This window comes from Saccopteryx bilineata, chromosome 3 (assembly GCF_036850765.1).
Source record: "Saccopteryx bilineata isolate mSacBil1 chromosome 3, mSacBil1_pri_phased_curated, whole genome shotgun sequence".
Lineage (NCBI taxonomy): Eukaryota > Metazoa > Chordata > Mammalia > Chiroptera > Emballonuridae > Saccopteryx > Saccopteryx bilineata.
The window spans coordinates 103526539-103548213 of NC_089492.1; the positions used below are offsets into that span (position 1 = coordinate 103526539).

Below are 21675 nucleotides of genomic sequence, written 5' to 3' on the forward strand. Positions count from 1 at the left end.
ACCACCTCAAAATTTGTCTCAAATTATTCAACTTCAAATTAATTAAATGACTCAGATTCACAGCAACAGTTGGGTAAAATTTTCTTTTATTGGAAAACAAATATACAACTTGGAATGGATTTGAGGCAAATTGTGCCATAAGCAGATTTTCTTTAAGTGGCTAAACAAAGTTTAAAAAGCAAGTAACAATGAAAGAAATGTTTCTGGTACAGTACCAGCAGTACAAAAAAATAGTGTACGAGTACCTGGATAATACACCCGTTTTGCAATAGTGCAACTTTTAAGTACATATTGTTGACTGTCCATAGTCCACGCAGAGTTTCAACTCCACACTTCAACAACAACATGCTGACAGGTCCTAAAGAAAACTACTTAAAAAAAGGCATAACCCAGATGTTCCCTCATTTGACCAACTCCATCTAAGTTTGGATGTGCAGAAGGGCTTAGATATATCCAGAGTAAGCCACATGCAACATGTTACTTGATCAGTTTTCTAAAATAAGGTTTTAGGACAATGACAATAAGATAAGGGAAGAAAACATGGAGGAATGAAGTCCTAATTACTATACATGCATATTTTTTTTGACAGTAGGGGAAACCTTTTACAGATAAGTTACAAACAAAGAAAAGGCAAATAAACAATTTTGTACAAGAAATTTAACACATTCTGTACAATGTCTTCACTTTGCTGTCATCATTTGTACAAACTCTGAAAAAGAAATACACAAAAAGTTGAGTCAGCCATTGGCAAAAAACTGACAAAACCAATCACATTTGCTCAATCATTAAGCAATCTCTATTTCTCTATTTCCCTTCTTTCCTCAAAATTATCATAAAGTACTGACAAAAGCTAGTTTACTGCCTAGGCTGGACTTTCATAAACGAAAATTATTAAACAAACCCAATTAATGCTTTAGATAGCTATTATAAATAAAAAGCATTCTTGCTTAATTTAGTATTACAAATGATACTTTTGAATCTAAAGCATATGTAAACAATTTCAAACTAAAGCATAGTAGAGAAAGGGATATACAATGAAGAAAAAGAAAGTCACCTTAATTTCATTTTGAGGATCTTGAAATTAAAGTTTGAAGCTTTAAAAACTATTCTACAAACGTTATACAAACATTATTTTGGCACAGTTGAGAAGCACAGTATAGTGCTTCTCAAACGTCAATGTACCCATGAAATCACCCACCAGGAATCTTGTTAAAATGCAGATCCTAGGTATGGGGGTGGGACCTGATAATAGTTCTAAAATGTTCTTAGGTGATGGGTGTTGCCTAGTTTTTACACAACATTCTATGTAGTGAAAGGTTAGAAAATATACTATTACAGCCTCTTCATGGACTAAGGCAGTTCCTAATTTTGACCTATAAGAATAAACCTATACCTCTAAATTTAAAATCAAACCATAGAATGAAGTGGTAACAGTGAAAGACTTACCTTCATAGTTTACTTGACCATCACCATCAATATCTGCTTCCCTGATCATTTCATCAACCTCTTCATCTGTTAACTTCTCTCCAAGGTTTGTCATCACATGGCGAAGCTCTGCTGCACTAATATAGCCATTGCCATCCTAGAAAAAAAAGTTAGTATAATGTCTAAGTAAAATTATAGAGTTGGAATGGAAGTTAGTAAGTTTACCTAAATTTATACTAGGGGGAAAAACATATTTTAGAAATTCACACAAACTAAAGGGAATCTACAAATAACTGAATGAGAGCCAGGCAATAGGACATCCTATATTTTAATCATCATTTCTTAAATCCAGAGCCAAGTGATACTGCCTTTGCCCCAAGATTAATGCAATACACATTAACTAGGAAATCTGAGCTTATACTGAATTATCTTCATTTTATTCTCAAAATTTAAAACCTACCTTGTCAAACACACGGAATGCTTCTCTAATTTCTTCTTCACTGTCTGTATCTTTCATTTTCCTTGCCATCATTGTCAGAAATTCCGGGAAGTCAATTGTGCCATTACCTGAAATGGTTTGTTTAGTTGGAACATTACAATAAAATGTGAATGCCACTTCAACTTCCCCTTTCCCCAAACCCTCAAATGAAAAAGACTTACCATCAGCGTCCACTTCATTAATCATGTCCTGTAACTCTGCTTCTGTGGGATTCTGTCCAAGAGACCTCATTACAGTTCCCAATTCCTTTGTTGTTATAGTTCCATCGCCATCCTTGTCAAATAGTGAAAAAGCTTCTTTGAATTCTGTTTGAAAGACCACAATCCAAACATACAGGTTAACAATAAGAACAACCTAAATAAAATGTACAATATTAATAAACTCTTAAAGATATATATGAAGATAGCATCTGTAATGCAATTTTGACTTCAAAAAGGATTAGATGGAAAAGCCTTGTGGCATTTCAAACACCTTCAGCAAATCACATCAGTATATACTCATATTGAACTACCAGTGAGTTTTTCTATCTAAAATGTTACAGGAAACTGCAATATCTAGACCATTCATACTCTGGGTTTACAGAGGGAAAGAATCAAAACAAATGACTGGTTTCTCTATTTTCTGTTAAAGCTACTCTGTGAAACAAAATTCAAAATTACAGATCTAACCTTCAATCAAAACTGAAAAATAACGCCTGACCAGGCTGTGGCGCAGTGGAGAGAGCGCTGGACTGGGATGCAGAGGACCCAGGTTTGAGACCCTGAGGTTGCCAATTTGAGCGCGGGCTCATCTGGTTTGAGCAAAGCTCACCAGCTTGAGCCCAAGGTCGCTGGCTCGAGCAAGGGGTTACTCGGTCTGCTGAAGGCCTGTGGTCAAGGCACACATGAGAAAGCAATCAATGAACAACTAAGGTGTTGCAACGAAAAAGTGTTGATCAATGCTTCTCATCTCTCTCCGTTCCTGTCTGTCTGTCCTTATCTATCCCTCTGACTCTCTCTGTCTCTGTAAAAAAAAAAAAAAAAAAAAAAAAAAACCCGGAAAAATAAAACTACTGGCTCCAAATACATTTCTATAAAGCAACTATATTATTTGCATTATGTTAAAAGTACTCTTCAAAAACTAAAAATTAGCCTGTTTCATCACCCACTAAATTAAAACAAAAGACTTTAATCTTCAGAACAATATGCCAAATAGGATAGTTTCCTTTTCTGAAAAACAGAAGAGACTACCACCAAATACTCTATATACTGATGTTAACAATGAGATGATCAAGATATGAACGGCTAATTTCAGCTATATCATTGAGAACTAAGATAATTCAGGCCTTTATGATTATAAAACCCTAAACTTGCAACAGAGTAAAACATATTATCGCCTAAGATCTCTAAGATCTTCTTACAAAATTATGTTGCTTTTATTTCACCACTAGATTACTAAGAAAGCTGTTGGAGTGATAAGAGAGTCCACAATACTTGGCTTTACCATTTATTTTACAGAGAAACTAAAACAGAGATTAGATCTGGTAGTGCAAGATCATATAAATGAGCTAGTAACAAAACCTAGTACTTTCCAAGTATGGTACTTTCTATATTAGACCCTATCAGCAAGCAAATATAAAAGCAGTTCTAAACTTAGGGGGCCATAAGCTTTCCCAACTTACCTAGAACATTTGAAAATATATACCTAATACATGTTTAAGAAATGGTGTGCCACTCTGACCAGTTGGCTCAGTGGTGGAGCATCAAACCAGCATGTGGATGTCCCAGGTTTGATTCCCAGTCAGGGCACACAAGAGAGGTGCCCATCTGCTCCTCCACCCCTTCCTTCCCCATCCCTCTCTTTCTTCTCCTCCTGCAGCCATGGCTCGATTGGAGCAAGTTGGCTCTGGGGTGCTGAGAATGGCTCCATGGCCTCCATCTCAGGCGCTAGAAGAGCTTGGTTGCTGAGCAATGGAGCAATGGGCAGAGCATCGCCCCCAAGTGGGTTTGCTGGGCTGATCCCAGTCGGGGCATATGAGGGAGTCTGTCTCTGCCTCCCCCCTCCTCTCACTGAAAAGAAAGAAATGGTCCTGCCTCCTCTTCAGTCCAAGTCTACTGTCTCCTGCCTCTCTTATCCTTGCACCAATTCATATACCTCTCCCAGTTTCATTTATCATAATCTCTTCTCTGGACTCAACCATTCTTCTACTGATTTTGCCAGTAATTTAATTATATCCATCTCTGTTAGCGTAAAACTAAATTCAAACCTTAGTTATATTTTAAGTGACAGTCCTTATCTCTCCCCAAATTCTGGAAGGCACTCCTATTCAAATCTATTTCTTCTTTATCGACTATTAAAATTGCTTCCAGCTCCAACTCATCTGCTGACAATGCTACTAAGTTTACCAAGAACGACCCAGATGCCCAATTCAGCAAGTATGTTTCAGTATATGAGGTCATAAAACATAGAAACTCAAACCAGACTTTGAAACTCAACTGCTTAGGTTAAAAATCCAAGCTCTGCTATTCACTAGTAATGTAACCTCTGGCAAACTTAGTCACTAAAACTTTTTTTTCTGCCTCAGCTTGCCTTTTTTTGCTGCTGTTGTTAAAAAGGGCTAACTGTATCTACTTCCTAATTTTAAGAATTTATATGCAAAATATTCAGAACTGCGTCTGGCAAGTAAGTACTTAATGAATGTTAAGAAAAAAAATTATTTTCCTGCAGTATCCAAAACTACACAAAAACCCCTCAAACTTCTATTGGCCTCCACTTTTATTTACATCCTACTTTATTTTACACTGTTCAGAGGCTACTGGCTCCTACTTATTTCTTACAAGTAAATGTATGTAATCAACTTTCTTATTCTTTCTTTCCTTGGCATTTCATCTGTGCCCACTTACAATGAAGATTTCATTATCTTAGTATATTCATCTCTCTCAATAATATAATACTCTTTATTTCTGAATCCTTACAGGACAGACATGTGGTCTGGCTGACCTCACGCAAGACTTATGAAAATGAATTCTATACTCCCCAGCTAACCTAGAACACAAGCAAAAGCCATTTAAACTCTTTCCCCCTAAAATCTGCCAACAAGTCCTGTTGAATTCTATTTAAATATTACTGGATTCTTTTTTTTTTAAAGATTTTATTTATTCATTTGAAAGAGGAGAGGGAGGGAGGGAGAGAGAGAGAGAGAGGGGGAGAGAGAGAGAGAGAGAGAGAGAAGGGAGACACAAGCAAGAGGAGCAGGAAGTATCAACTCTCATGCGCCTTGACCAGGCAAGCCTAGGGATTTGAACTGGAAACCTTTGCATTCCAGGTCGGTGCTTTATCCACTGCACCACCACAGGTCAGACTAAACATTACTGAATTCCTTTTTCATCAGCACAACCAATAATTTGGTCCATGGCCCCAATCACCTTTTGCTTAAACAATAACAACAGCCAATTACCTGGGTTTATTTAAAATTACCCACACAAGTACGTAGGTCCTATATACCTTTGAGTTATCATATTACCTTCTTTTGCTTAAAATTTCTAAACTGCTTAGTTTTAGATCAGGTATCACTGACTAGTTATAGTCTGCTGCATTCATGTGCGAGTAACACAGTTCTAGTCTGTTCAAATATTATACTTGTTTTCAGAGGAACTGAATTCATTTGATACCGACTTAGTACCAAATTATTCACTAATGCTATAAAAATAGTATACAGTACTAAACTAAATCCAATAACAAACTAATTAGTAACTCCCAAATTGCAGAGTTTGAAGAAAACATTTCCTTCTTACGTTTTTCTAAAACAGGATGTAGTAATAATGCCTAGAAATATACAAACTATTAGAGTTTGAACACATAGCATCAATCACCCAATAACAGGCTACAAGAAAATTAAAGTAGTACTTAGAGAATTGTATTTGTTTACATTTTCTGCTGTAACACTTAGCTACAACAATCATTTAACACTACTATTATATGCAAAATCCCCAATATATAACTAGCTATAACCATTTTATTATAATACTATTTAACTTAGAACCAAGTTCTGGAAGCTACATGGTGTTAATCTACATAAATGTATGTTCTAAATTTCAATAAGTTAAAAAAATCTAGTAACTCTTTAAAATGTTTACTAGACTGAAAAGCAGAAAATAAAACTATGCTAATACAATTTATTTGGACACAAGAAAGGAATAAAATACTCGTTTTAAAAGGGGAAGAGAGAGAGAGGAGAGGCGGGGGGGAGAGAGGGAAGGAGGGAGATGAGAAGTATCATGACTTATAGTTGTGTCACTTTAGTTGTTCATTGATTACTTCTAATAGTGCCTTGATGTGGGGGGGGGGGAGGCACGCTCAAGACAGCGACTATGGGATCAAACAATGATCTCACGCTCAAGCTGGATGAGCCCTCCGCTCAAGTTGGCAACCTCAGGGTTTCTAACCTGGGTCCTTTGGCATCCCAGATCAACACTCGATCCACTGTGCCACCACCGGTCAGGCACAAATAAAGTATTTTAAAAGTCAAAGTTTACTCCAATTTCTGTTTGTTTTTTTACACTAAAGGGCCAGAAATACCTGTAAAAATTCCTTGAAATAACACAAACGTATCATTAAAATTCACGTGCTTTTACAGCTTACCACCTGTACTGCAGAACTAGTATAATATTCATGTATAGAAGTATGTCATTCTAAACAGTAATTTCCAGGGATGACTTCAAATATAAACTCAGGAGTTAAAATCTAAATACACAGTAAAAAAACAACAGGTCCAAATGTCACACAAAACAGCTATCTTCAACACAATTGATAGGACCTCCTCCAAATCCATTCTAGTTATGTCTGACTGAAACTTTCAGGAAAAGTCTCATTGTTATTTGTTTTATTTGTTCATCAGCAACCCCAGGACCTTTTTCTAATTATTTATACTACATAAATTTGTAATTTTATTAAAATAGGTTATCATGAAAAAATTACAACAAAAGAAAAATCAAATGCCTGTTTACTAACTTCTATTTAGAAAACTGAAACCCTTAAAGGTTATGCATCAGACATTTGCTGGCATTATGTAATTGCTACTATAAACTGAGTGCAGTTAATATTTTTTATCAACTAAGTTTTATCCCTACACTGGTCCTTCAAAGTTCAATGAATGTTTAAGCACAAAAAGAAAAATTCTTATACATTTTTTATTAGTCCTCAAAATGTTAATTATTAATGACATCATGGCAGTGACATCACACTAGATTGTTCTGGACTGCTCTTTAAGACCGTGTAATGTAACCCCGACCAGGTAACTCAGTTGGTTAGAGCATTGTCCCCAAACATCAAGACTGTGGGGTTTGGTCTCCAGTCAGGGCACATAGAAGAATTAGCCAATGAATGCACAAATAAGTGGAAAAACAAATTGATGTTTCCATCTCCCTTCCTCTCTTCTAAAAATCAATCAATAAAAAAAAACCCCACACACTTAGAAATTATGACAGAGAAAGACTTCTGGGAATGGAGAGTGCATAAAGCAGTATACAGATGTTGTTGCATTAAGATATATACTTAAAACCTGTATGGTTTTGTAAATCAATGTCATCTCAATTCGATTAATTTTTTTTCTTTTCTGAAGCTGGAAACGGGGAGGCAGTCAGACTCCCGCATGCGCCAGACCGGGACCCACCCCGCACGCCCACCAGGGGGCGTCCCTCTGTCACGACCAGAGCCACTCTAGCCACTCTAGCGCCTGGGCCATCTTTTGCTCCAATGGAGCCTCGGCTGTGGGAGGGGGGGGAGAGAGAGACCGAGAGGAAGAAGAGGGGGAGGGGTAGAGAAGCAGATGGGCACTTCTGTGTGCCCTGGCCAGGAATCGAACCCGGGACTTCCGCACTCCAGGCCGATGCTCTACCACTGAGCCAACCGACCAGGGCCCAATTAGTATTTTTTAAAAAGACCAGTAATGTAAACAATTCTATTTCACCTGAACAACAAGCTTCTTATTTTTCTAGACAGATCTGAAGTAGTAATGATTATCATATAAAGATAAAATAGCTTAGAAAGTAGAAAGTAACTTAGTGTCTCAATGTTGCATTACATGTATGAAGCTGAACATTTCAAAAACAAGTAGGTCTTAGACATTAGGATTTTACTGGTCACCAGTAATTACAATTCACTAGGTAAAATAAAGAAATATTTGTGTTTTTACCTCAAAGGTAGACATTAAAAGCATACCAAACTTAGGAAGGGACTTTGGGAGAAAGCAGAATAATTCTTAGGATAGGGTAGGTAGTGTCTAGAATACTTTTTGTGTCACACTCCTTTTTGAAAATAAAATTTATTAATTGAATTATTTATTCAGTCCTTACTATATGGGAGGCACTAGAAATACAAGAGGGAACAAAAAGTCTCTAATCTCACAGGGTTTAATTTTAGTAGCATAAAAATTTGATTCCTTTTATCTTATCTAAAGGTTCACTAAAAAGCTTGGGGTCCAAGGAACATCTTTAAAAGCTTAGGAAAAGGCAGTATAGGGAGAGAATCTACATTTTCCTCCCACCTCCACTTGAAATTTAATTGTATGAAGGAACATGACAAAATTTATCTTAAAGATAATGTTCTAATGAACTACAACTATTCTTGGAAAAAATGCTGAATCAGTCAGACTGATCCTCACATATCACAGACACAGACCTTTTAAAAAGTGTTTGGGAAGGCAGTAATGAGCATCAACTCTGGGACAGGAACCTTGAGTGATGTATTTTCTACCTTAAAAGTAAACATTTTGTGCTCTGTACTGTTGGCACAACTACCTGACTGGGAGCACCAAGAAATCAAAGTCAGAGAGGAAGGTCAAATGTATGAGAGAATATAAGAGTTTAAAACTGTAAATACTAGATAGCCCAGGTCAGTTCCTGAAGGATATATTTAAAAAAACTATTTCAGAATAACTTTACATTTCATTGATAATTTTTAATAGTATAAAACAACAAAGAAATTTCTAAAGCTGTCCTGATTCCTTGTACACACTCAACACATGCAATTTAATTTGCTAACCCTAGAAAGCAAATCCCAGGTTTAAATCAAATCCACACAGGAAATAAGTAAAAATAAAACCTACTTAAATTTGGTTCTTAATGCTAATAGCTTTTACTCTATATCATCCTATCAAATGGTATTTGTGATGAGTATTTGAGGAGATTAGGGATTTCTGGCTCCTCCAAATTTGTGTGTAGGGCATGGGAGAGGGCTTACTTAAAATGGGCTATATACTGTAGTTGAGTTCTATCTGTGGGTTTCTGAGTTTTCTCTAGCATTAAAAAAAAATGCTTTACTGCTTCTGAGTACTTCAAACTCCCTGCCTACCAAGAAAACTGTGGTTGTTAAAACTGCTTAATGCTTGTGATAACAAAAATCTAATAAAAGTTTAAAATTTTTTAGTTTAAAAGACATTTCAATATCGCATTAACCAAAAAAACCCACAAAACTTTGTGCCAAGTTTCCCCAACATTTTGATGTTAATCAGACATAGCAAAGTATTAGAATAAAATCAAAAGCCCTAATGTTTAATGGTATGGCATAAAGACATGACAACAGGCTTTATGTAGCAATTTCACTATTTACATAGCAAACCAAGGAAACAAGATTAAAGCTCATTTCAATAGCTGTCACTGCTCTGTAATACAAAAATTACATGTGTAAAATAGAATGTTAACTTTTGGATGTAGGGTTTTCATTGGAGAAATGGTTATTCCCTATGTATGTAAGCCTAAGGTTAAAATATTAGCTACTTTAGGCTCTGGTCAGATAGTACAGTTGGTTAAAGCGTCATCCAATATGCCAAGGTGGCAGGTTCGATCAGGGCACATGCAATAATAAATCAATGAATGCATAAATAAGTGGAACAACAAATGGGTATTTCTCTCTCTCAAATCAGTAAATATATTAAAAATATGTATTAGCTGCTTTAAACTAGGGTAAACTTAATGTTCATTTTTTTCAAGTAACCTATTAGTCATACTACTTGGTCCTCTTTTTTTATACAGACTGATTTGGAGTTACAGTATTGAAAACTGCCCAGAATTTATCTTTCAGGATAAGATAACCTTCACAACAATGAAAAAATAAAGATCTAAAATCTATGTAGCCTAGCCTGACCTGTGGTGGCGCAGTGGATAAAGCGTCGACCTGGAAATGCTGAGGTCGCCGGTTCGAAACCCTGGGCTTGCCTGGTCAAGGCACATATGGGAGTTGATGCTTCCAGCTCCTCCCCCCTTCTCTCTCTCTGTATCTCTCTCTCCCTCTCTCTCTCCTCTCTAAAAATGAATAAATAAAATTATAAAAAAAAAAAAAAAAAGAATTTAAAATCTATGTAGCCTAAAAACATGTCTTTAATTATAGTCAGCCCCACACATCTTTCTCAGGCAAGTTTACCTTCTTTCTCAATTGCCAAAGCAGGTTCAATTACTATATTACATTACACCCACTGGTTATCATCTACTACAAAGATCAAAGTCAATTCTTTCATACGAGTATCTTACTTTAAGACTGGTTAATAAAATCCAGTGTACAATCGGGCAAAATATTTCTCACCTGCAATCTGCTCTTCAGTCAGTTGGTCGGCCTACAAAAAGATCAAAGAAATGGGTGACTTGAGACTGTACATTACCAGTTACAAAAACATGTTTTAAAACTTTCAATGTTCAGCATGTATCATAAACTTTTAATAATTCAACATTCCTTACTACCAGCAAAAAGCATACAGGGTGGGTAGAAAATGCACACATCTGGTTTACCTTTAAAGCTAAGTCGTCTTGACCCCAAGTTTAAGATAATGAAAATATTTTAGAATATACTTGAAGATCAATCTTTTACACAAATGGGGGGGGGCAAATCTGGCATATTAAAAAATTCAATTGGAGTTATTTTGAAGTAAAGATAGATCCGGCTGGACCTGTGCTGGCACAGTGGATCAAGTGTTGACCGGGAATGCTGAGGTTGCCAGTTCAAAACCCCAAATTGCCTGGTCAAAGCACATATGGGAGTTGATGCTTCCTGCTCCCCCCTTTCTCTTTCTCTCTAAAAATGAATAAATAAAATCTTAAAAAAAAAAAAAAGGAAACATTGTTTCCTTCTTTCAAAGTTAACATACCTAAACTTAAGCTAACCTCCTGTGGTAGATATAAATCACTATTACCAGACATTTCCACTGAACCAAAAACAATGCCCAAGGACTATTTTCAAAACTGCCCCTATTAAACACATCCTTTGGACATGAAAGTGATTTTCCAAACCTCAAAATTAAGCAAACTCTCATTATTGAAAAGATTAAAGTCCATGCTGTCTTGGATGGGGCAACATGAAAGCTACCTGTTTTTACTCCTCACCTGCCAAGAATGCAGAATTCTGAATATCTGAACTATGTACATTATTTACCAAAATGCTAAGTCCAGACACCTATTTTCTTGACTTTTGAAATCCCAAAGTGAACCTTAGGTTTGTGAGGTCTTTAGCACATGGAGAAGTTACTTGGTTTTTGCTTTTAAAAAAAAAAAAAGTATGTTCAGGCATTTGCTAAAACTTACAATATATGTTTTTCTTAGTCTTCACAGTAACCCTATAATGGTATTATTATCCCCTATTTACAAATGGGGGAAAAGAGGCTCAGATTAAATTTCAGGGAGTGGGAGTACAAATTAGTTAACTAGTAGAGTCAGGACTAAACACTAAGATGCTAAGACATACCCAATGCCTGAAGTTTAAATTTCAGAGCACCATAATACATACAGATATTTGCAAAACATCAAGGCTCTTTGTTCATGTGTCCATCTTTGGACATCTCACTGCGTATCAGTATACATACCCACAAAACAACTACTTATCCATGGTTCTGGGAGTTACTGACAAGAAATAGTCTCCTATTTAATATGCCTACCTTCCTACATGAAGTAAACCTACCATGATTAATTCATTCAATTGGGGGGATAAAAAGAAATCCTGCCTGGTTTTGTTCTTTTTAAAGAACATCCCCCTTTGAAGGATAACAGCTTAATATACATAGAATAACATCACATTTTCTCTAGGGGACAGGATGAGAAAATCTAAGAAACAACATAGCAGAAGTTTCTTTCCATGCTCAAAAATTTTGGCCCTGGCCGGTTGGCTCAGCGGTAGAGCGTCGGCCTAGCGTGCAGAGGACCCGGGTTTGATTCCCGGCCAGGGCACACAGGAGAAGCACCCATTTACTTCTCCACCCCTCCGCCGCGCTTTCCTCTCTGTCTCTCTCTTCCCCTCCCGCAGCCAAGGCTCCATTGGAGCAAAGATGGCCCGGGCGCTGGGGATGGCTCTGTGGCCTCTGCCTCAGGCGCTAGAGTGGCTCTGGTCGCAACATGGCGACGCCCAGGGTGGGCAGAGCGTCGCCCCCTGGTGGGCAGAGCGTCGCCCCTGGTGGGCGTGCCGGGTGGATCCCGGTCGGGCGCATGCGGGAGTCTGTCTGACTGTCTCTCCCTGTTTCCAGCTTCAGAAAAATGAAAAAAAAAAAAAAAAAAAATTTTATTTGACCTCAATGCAAAATCAACTCTTTTCTATTAAAAAAAAGAAATTATAAGGGGGGAGGCAGGGCAAATGCCTGGTAACTTAAAATTGAAGAGCCAATAATTAAGCTCAAAAACATAAGTTTATAAAATAATTATCTCCAGCAGTATTTGGTAAAAAAATCAGCCATAGATCGTTTTCCCTATATTTATATTTAAAACGGAGTAAATTCATTCAGTCCTTTATTTTTTAGAGGCTACAGAAGATTTCTTTCATTTCTGAAGGAAGAACATGGTATAGGTGCAGAAAAAAAAAAGCCTGGGTTTTGAGTCATCCCTGGACTAGTATGCCAGCTCTGCAACTTAATTGCTGTGTGACCTTGGATATGTTACTCAACCTCTCATAGTCCATTGTAACAAAATAATACAGACCTTATGGGTTATTGTAGAGAATAAACGAAAAGCTATATAAAGGACTAGCCCAAAGAGTTCAGTGATAATTATCTTATATAAATTACGTAATCAAAGAACCTACAATGTTAATTATCAACATAACCAGTTCAATTTCCACATAGAAGGAAAACATGCATGGCATTATCAAGCCCTTTGCAACAAACCTACCATGTTCCGTGTTAACTTTAGGCTAAGAAAATAATATTTCCACAAACTGAAACCATCATTTGCAGCTGTGGAAGGTAAAATCAGTTTAGGACTAAAAACTAAAAAGGTTAACATAAGTATGTGGGAGGCACTATAGAATGTATGAAAGTTGAAAGACTGATGAACTACGTGCAGAAAGGGAAAAACATTGGTCTTGTTCTCAAACACCGTGGGGGAAAGATTTTGGGAAAGCTCATTTACATGAAAGCTGAGAAGGTCTTAAGAAGAAGCAAGGATGTTAGCTATAAAACAAAAAAAAATTCAATTTTGCTTGGAAAGTCTATCTCCCTTACCTCCAGGAAAAATCTTAGAAGAGATCACCAATGAGCCTCAAGGAAAAACTAAGCCCTCAGGCAATTAAGTTACTAACAAAGCCTAAAAGCACTGCTTAGTGTTGAGAAACTAAGACTTTCGTTTTTAATACTATTGCAGACTTCAAGGTTTTAAAATAAACTATACCAGCAACATTCAGAATAAAGCCTACTAAAAGTAGGAACACACTCTAGCAAACTAATTTGTAAGCCTTTTCTAACTATATACATCAAATAAATTTGGTTTTTATTTCTATGGAGAGTGACATTTTCTTACTTAGAACTAGAAAAATTATACTGTTGGGAAAACTCAAGTTTATTAACGTGTGTTTTACCTCAGTTAAGAATAATTCATTACAGAGCTGACTAGTTCTTACTCTATTTCTACAATTCATATAATTCTTCCTTTTGCTCTTGTCATGCCAAAGAAAGCTTCCAGGCAATAGTATACTCTCAGTTTCAAAACAACTGGTGATTTGTAAACCTTGAGAAACACTAATCTACATTATGTGGGACCCAAATTAAATGCATTATGTACCTATTAAATATTTCCTAAATGACATTCAAAAATTGGTATGGATATTTTTGGAGCTTACCTGGTGAAAGGTAGCATACAAATGACCCAAAATTCTTATCTAAATAAATGGATGTGTGCATAGAGGCTTGCAATGGAATATAAATTGCTATCCTTCATTCCTGTTTCTTCCAAGTGTTACTTAGATACAACATAGGCTTCATAAGTAAAAATGTCCTACAATTTCATAAATCAAGGTATTTGTTTTACCTGTATCGAAAGCATTCTCTAAATAAGTTCATTAATAATTACATCAGTTAAGTATCATACTTATATATAGCATCTTACACTAAAAAACAAATAACTTCATAAAAATTAGGACCTTTACGAAAAACCTAATTTGATCATTCTAGCTGAATCTAGAACTTCCTGTACTTACAGATCTTCTTGCAGTTTGATGGAATCATGATTATTTATTTAGACTAGTGACAAAAATTTTCTACCTCTCCACATCTTTTATTTATCTAACCACCCGTCTCAAGTCTTCTGAAAGCAATGCCCCTCTCAAAGAGAATATATCAACTATATGTAAACCCAAGAGCTATGTGAGCAAACTTCTTCCACCTTATATAAACTTCTTTAACTTGAAAAAGTTAACTTTAAGTCTCTCCAAGTCTTATAATTATTAAGTTATCTGAGGACAATTTCCAAATTAAATAATTAACAATGACTGTCAATTTAACAAACCAAAACCCCATAAAGCATCAGGATGCAAACAGTAATTATAAAAGCTTATTACTGGTGCAAAGAACCACGAAAGCATACTCTCTACCCATCACGAAGAAAACCTATTGAGTTTCTGATTCAGACTGAAAAAAAAAAAAAACAAACAAGAAAAACAAAAAAACCTTACCCTTCATTTAAAAATTTACCTCACAACTTAGACCTCGATTACAAGCCTAAAATGTACATCATTTCACCTAAAATAGTAAGTGCAAACATACAAATTCAAAATAAAGTATCAATATGGAACGAGTGCATTGAACTTAAATGACCACTAGTTTTCTTTAACCAAGGTGAAGTCCTCTCCCCACACCCATACAGGCTGAAGGTTTCAGTTGGCAAGGATTTTCAACTCTTGTTTAAGATGTCACCTGGCCTCCTGGACACACCCATCACCGTAATTACTTGGCAGAAAGAACCACAAAATAAGTATTGCGAATTACCGGCCTCATTAGTTTTTTTTTTCTTTTACAGGAAAGAATAGCAGATTTGGTCTCAAGTGACAGCAAAACGCTATTTAAAATTCTCTACCCCCCAAATACTCTTCTACCACACTACTACAGTATTTGACAACCATTACAGTATAAATGAATTAAACTGGACGTTAAATTGATCTGACAACTTCTGTACGAGTGATTTCCAAGGGGACTGGAGCGGGGCAATGCTGTGTGCGGTCGACATTAGGACTGCACGTGATTACTCAAAAATAGGATATACGCAGTGGCTCTTTTCAAAAGCATCCTTCCAGCTGTTACATGAGTTAGACCGACTTTCACAAGTCACCCAAGAACTTGCTTTCCATAAGTGGCGGATAGGAAACGCCTTCCAGATCCTTGGCTTTTTCTAACAAGATGCTTACTGCGCGGGTGCGCCTGAATTCAGCGTATTTCCGCCAGCAACAAAGCACTTAAAATTTTTTTAAGTCCAGCCCGGATAGTGGGAAAATGCCCTAGGAACAAGGTGGAAGAGAAAGATCGGCATTCACCGAGCTTCCTTCTCGCCACCGGAGGAGGCGGGGAAGCTATCGAGGCCCCCCTCCCCCACCCATACCAGACGGGCCAGCACCGCAGCGCCGCGGCCACCGGGACCTCCGCAGCCCTGCAGGTGCCAGCGCAGCAGCTGGGGCGCGAGCCGAGCGGGCGGCGGCTCCCGCCCCGCGCCCGCCGCTCCGCCCCTCGACCGCTCCCCAAGCCGCGCGGGCCCGGCCCACACAGCGCGCGGCACCCGCTCGCGCGCCCCCTGCCCCCCGCCCCCACCCCTGCACGCGGGGGCTGCGGGCTAACCGCGGCGCGGGCGCTCGCCCGGGACTCGCGCGCTCCCTGTCGCCCCCTCGGCGCATGGCGGCCACAGCGGACAAAGACGCTTCCTGGCGCCCGCACTAACCGTCCGTTGGGCTTTTGAAACCGGCCCCGAGGCTGACCTTTCGAGATGCCCGACCCAAGGCTTTGGCGCTCCTGCTCCGCACCCCCTTCCACTCGCTCGCCTACCTCAAGTGCTGGGTTGACCCCCACCCCGAATCCATCCTCAGGCAGCCAAGACCCTGGAGAGTTTACGGCCTTAGGGGTAGGGAACCTGGCCCCCAATACCCTACGGGACACCTCCCTGAGGAAAATGGGGGTGGGGGAACACCTGCGACACATCCGCCGCGGCCGCCCCCTGCCTCTTTCGCGCCATCCCCCTTGCGAAGACCACTTCTGGAGGATTTAAGGAAGGCGAGTTCCCTTTCTTTAGTCATTCCGTTTCAGCTTCTTCCTCCCACAGGCCAAGCGCCGGCAGCTGAGGGACGCACTCACCATGCTGCAAGCGCTACCGGTTTCCGAGACACCACCACACAACCACTCAGCTCGCTCGCTCCACTCGGACTAATTCTCCCCGTCCTCCCCCAGCGCCTCATAAACACCTCCCTCTGACAGATCCCTCCGCCGTACGCCAGATAACGGAACATCACAAACGAGTCCCGGCCACTCCCCCCCCCCGCCCCTTCCCCTAACTCTTCTCGAGATCCCTTTATCAACATCAGTTATTTGGTTGACGATGCAAGGGATAAAAGGAAATGGATAAACGGGTGACGTAAGCGGGTTTCACTCCCTGGCGAACCGTTGAAAAGCCGGTGGAGTCGCGCCTGTAGGGCGCTACTTTGCGGCGCGGAGGAACATTTTTGTAGTGACGCGTCACCGATATTCGTTGAGACGGCCTCTGATTGGCTGGTTTGTACCTGCAATGCGTCACTGGGGCTCGCAGCACCCGGCGCCGGGACGCGGTGCGGCTTCTGCCGTTGCTTCTGCGGCCGCGCTGTCCTGGCAACTGCGCCAGGCGGCAGAGTCGTTTTCCTGGGGCTGTGAGGAGAGAACTTTCCTCCTCCACCCATCCTTCGCTGCCACACTCACACACAAAGTTTGCCACCCCTGTATAAGGGCCGAGGAAAACACCCTAAGCCGATGTAGAACGGAGTTGAAAGACCACGGGAAACCTGTACCCGACGCTCGGCTTCTCAGCTTCGTGGCTACGTTTTACATTTATTTTCCTCACAAAACCCAGGAAATCTGGGTAAGGGCAAATACAGCTGCTCCGTTAAGTAATCTGAAAAAAATCTTCGGTTTATACTTCCCCTTCCTCTTCCTTGCCAGGGGTAATTTACTAGGAAAAAAAAAAAAAAAGCCAAAACCCACAGCGTCTGCGATTAGTCGCTCCCAATAGCCTGTTAATACTGGAGAATAAGTGAATTCTGGTTTGGAGTCAGACCTGGGTGTGAGTTTTGGTTGGGCCACTTCCTCAGCTGTATGACCTTGGATGAGTCATTTAATTTTTAGCCTCATTTGTAAAATGGAGGTAATAATACCTATCTCAAAAGATTCTTGTAAGAATTAAAATTATATAAAGATGAGAGTTAATGTGGACGCACCTCACACAGGGTAGGCACCAAACAAGTGGTCAGTGTAATAGTTCGTAACGAATTTGCCCTTTTGGGTCTCTCTTTTTTTTAATAATTATTTATTTATTTATTTATTTTTACAGAGACAGAGAGAGGGATAGACAGGGACAGACAGACAGGAACGGAGAGATGAGAAGCATCAATCATTAGTTTTTCGTTGCGACACCTTAGTTGTTCATTGATTGCTTTCTTATATGTGCCTTGACTGCCGACCTCAGCAGACCGAATAACCCCTTGCTCGAGCCAGCGACCTTGGGTCCAAGCTGGTGAGCTTTTTGCTCAAACCAGATGAGCCCGCGCTCAAGCTGGCGACCTCGGGGTCTCAAACCCAGATCCTTCCGCATCCCAGTCCAATGCTCTCTTCACTGCGCCACCGCCTGGTCAGGCTTGGGTCTCTTAATCTCTCAGATTTAAACAGACATAAAAGCTACATAAAAGTTAGCTCGTTGGGGCCTGACCTGTGGTGAGGCAGAGGATGGAGCGTCCACCTAGAATGCTGAGGTTACTGGTTGGAAACCCAAGGCTTGCCAGGTTGGGGCACATACGGGGAAGCAACTATGAGCTGATGTTTCCCGTTCCTCCCCCTACCTCGCTCTCTCTCTCTCTCTCCCCCTCCTCTCAATAACATCAATAAATAAAATCTTTAGAGGAAATTTGGCCCTGGCAGATTGGCTCAGTGGGTAGAGCATCAGCCCAGCCGGCCCCAGGCCAGGCCCCGCCCAGCGTGTGGATGCCCCAGATTCCTGGTCAGGGCACACCTGAGAAGTGTCCATCTGCTTCTCTTTCCTCCCTCTCCCCCTTCTCTCTCCCTCTCCCTCTCTCACAGCCAGTGGCTCAATGGCCAAAGCTCCAGACATGGGTTGCTGGGTGGATCCTGGTCAGGGTACATGAAGGAATCTGTCTCACTATCTCCCCTCCTCTCATATAAAAAAAATAAAAATGGAAGAAATTTTATAATGTGCTACAAACGGACAATATGCTAAGTCAAATAAGCCGGTCACAAAAAGAACAAGTACTGTATGATTCCATTTACATGAGGTACCTAGAATCATCAAAGGGAGACAGGAAGTAAAATGGTAGTTGTAGGACTGGCGCAAAGGGAAATGGGGAATTATTATTTAATGGGTGGATATAGAGAAGAGTTTCAGTTCTACAAGATGAAAAGAGTTATGGGATGAATAATAGTGATAGTTGCACAATATTATGAATGTATTTAATGTCACTGAACTATATACACTTAAGAATGGTTAAGATGCTGAATTTTATGTGTATTTTATCATAATTGTTTTTTAATTGCCTCTTTGGTGTCACCCAGAATAAGCATGGGTGTCTATAACGTGGGATACTTAAACAAGCAGATAGTGAACACCTACTGTGTGAACTCAATTTGAATATAACGCAATTGTTATCATAGCGAAGCACAGAGTGAGGACCTCAGCTTACCACAGAGGTTCCAGAAAGGATTCCTAAAGATGACTCCTAAATTAAGTCTGACATGATAAATGGGCAGGAAAGAATAGAAAGGTGGGAAGGAAGAGGGAAGTAAATTCTAGATAAATGCAAAAAACGGAGGAAAGTACAGGAAGCATGTTATTGCATGGCCCAGTGAAGGAACTGCCAGTGGTTAGGCATTACTAGAGTCAGCCAAGCACAGGAGAGAGACTGGGAAGTTAGAAAGGGACTAGGGTTTAATGCTTAAACTGCAGTTCCTCAAGAAAATTGCTGGTAGCCTGACCAGGCGGTGGCGCAGTGGATAGAGCGTCGGACTGGGATGCGGAAGTACCCAGGTTCGAGACTCCGAGGTCACGCGTGGGCTCATCTGGCTTGAGCAAAGAGCTCGCCAGCTTGGACCCCAGGTCGCTGGCTCCAGCAAGGGGTTACTCGGTCTGCTGAAGGCCCACGGTCAAGGCACATGTGAGAAAGCAATCAATGAACAACTAAGAAGTCGCAACGCGCAACGAGAAACTGATGATTGATGCTTCTCATCTCTCTCTGTTCCTGTCTGTCTGTCCCTGTCTATCTCTGCCTCTGTAAAAAAAAAAAAAAAAAAAAAAAAAAAAAAGAAAATTGCTGGTAGAAATTATCCAGAAAAAAAATTATCTTAGGCTACATCAACCTTAGAATTTCCAAGTAAAATTAAAAGCACAGGCATGTAGACCCTTGAAACCTAGAGAACAGCATTTTTAGCAAGCCAAGGTGAAATTATTCTTTCTGAGGAGAAGGTTGCCTCCAGAGCATCTTCCTGCCCAGCAAGACCAAGACCTTTTAATTTTTTTTTTTGTATTTCTCTGAAGTTGGAAACTGGGAGGCAGTCAGACAGACTCCCGCATGCGCCCAACTGGGATCCACCCGGCATGCCCACCAGGGGGAGATGCTCTGCCCATCGGGGTGTCGCTCCGTTGCAACCAGAGCCATTCCAGCGCCTGAGGCAGAGGCCACAGAGCCATCCTCAGCACCCGGGCCAACTTTGCTCCAATGGAACCTTGGCTGCAGGAGGGGAAGAGAGAGACAGAGAGGAAGAAGAGGGGGAGGGGTGGAGAAGCAGATGGGCACCTGTCCTGTGTGCCCTGGCCAGGAATCGAACCCAGGACTCCTGCATGCCAGGCTGACGCTCTACCAACCGGCCAGGGCCTAAGACCAAGACCTTTTCTAGTGGTTATCTGTACCATTTATAAAGCTTCAGTGGAATTCTACCTCTTTTAGTCGAGTTAGACATTTTCAAATGCTTTCAAAAGTATTTTCTTTACTAGGCCAGAGATGGATTTACTTTCTGACAATCATGCAAATTGGACATAAAATAAGTGCTTTTTAAGTTAGTATTGACAACTAATTCAGATGAATGACTTCAGTAAAAAACTCAGAACCCTTTGTTTCTATTGTCCTTGCTAATATGGTGTTGTAATGATGCCATGGGGGAAAGAAAGGAGGTTAATTAACTTTATCCCACTAATGAAATACCATTAAGAATGTTATTTAAAAGTGGGTACCTCTGCTTTAGAATCTGAGCTGAAAATGAAGCCCTAAGGCTGCCATTACATACTCTGCATTCCAGTAGCTCCCAAGTCTTTTCAAGGTATTATTCAGAAATTTGTCTCTGATTCCTCTTCAGATGAAAGAGCCATTAACAATCTTTTCCTTCAGCTTAGTCACTAAAAAGAGTCCCTCTTACACATTACCCCATCAGTAGCCATTGATTTTACATATGAAATTTTTAATGATGGGAAATTGAATGACAAAATCAATAGTTGCCTCCTTGAGAAAACGAACTTTTTAAACAATTGATACATAACATACCAAGCAGGAGCTTAAGTCTAATACACAGGTGCATGCTTAGAGATGTATGTATTGAATCAAGGAGCTTTTAAACAAATATTTGGTAATAAAATATGTCTGTCAAAGAGAATACAGAAGGCCCTAGCCAGTTGGCTCAGCAGTAGAGCATCAGCCCGGCATGTGCAAGTCCCGGATTCAATTCCCAGCCAGGGCACACAGAAGTGCCCATCTGCTTTTCCACACTTCCCTTTTCCATTCTCTCTGTCTCTCTCTCCCCTTCCCATAGCCAAGGCTCCACTGGAGCAAAGTTGGCCCCGGGCGCTGAGGATGGCTCCATGGCCTCCACTCAGGCACTAGAATGGCTCCAGTTGCAATGGAGCGTCATCCCAGATGGGCAGAGCATCGCCCCCTGGTGGGCTTGCCGGGTGGATCCCGGTCAGGCACATGTGGGAGTCTGTCCCTCTGCCTCCCTGCTTCTCACTTCAGGAAAAAAAAAAAAAAGAAAATGAAAAAAAGGGAATACAGAAAACTTCTTCCTAGTTTCTGGGGTTGAATGTCAGTAAGGCCTCTCTTGTAGAATCTTCCTTGCTGACCTCTCCAAGAAGAGGGGGGGAAATGAGAAAAAAAGTCAATACTTACATTTAAAGTCATTGTGGTTTATATGTATTTGAGACTGTTCCAAGTCAATTTATTTATAGATCATTTGTCTTCCACAAGATGATATATAGTGCAACCTGACTTTGGCATTTGCCAGTTGAGAAGCCAAGTTGGTGACAACCACT

At 40.1% G+C, this 21675-nt stretch overlaps 1 protein-coding gene across 1 annotated transcript; it reads right to left on the reverse strand.

Moving 5' to 3' along the window:
• Positions 1–69: 69 nt before the first annotated feature.
• Positions 70–16599, reverse strand: CALM2 (calmodulin 2). Its single transcript, XM_066267070.1, has 6 exons — positions 16482–16599; positions 10481–10511; positions 2086–2229; positions 1886–1992; positions 1447–1582; positions 70–709 (listed from the first exon to the last, which is right to left on the reverse strand). The coding sequence occupies exons 1-6, from the start codon at positions 16482–16484 to the stop codon at positions 681–683; spliced, it is 450 nt and encodes a 149-aa protein (XP_066123167.1). The 5' UTR covers positions 16485–16599; the 3' UTR covers positions 70–680.
• Between the last annotated feature and the right edge of the window lie 5076 nt (positions 16600–21675).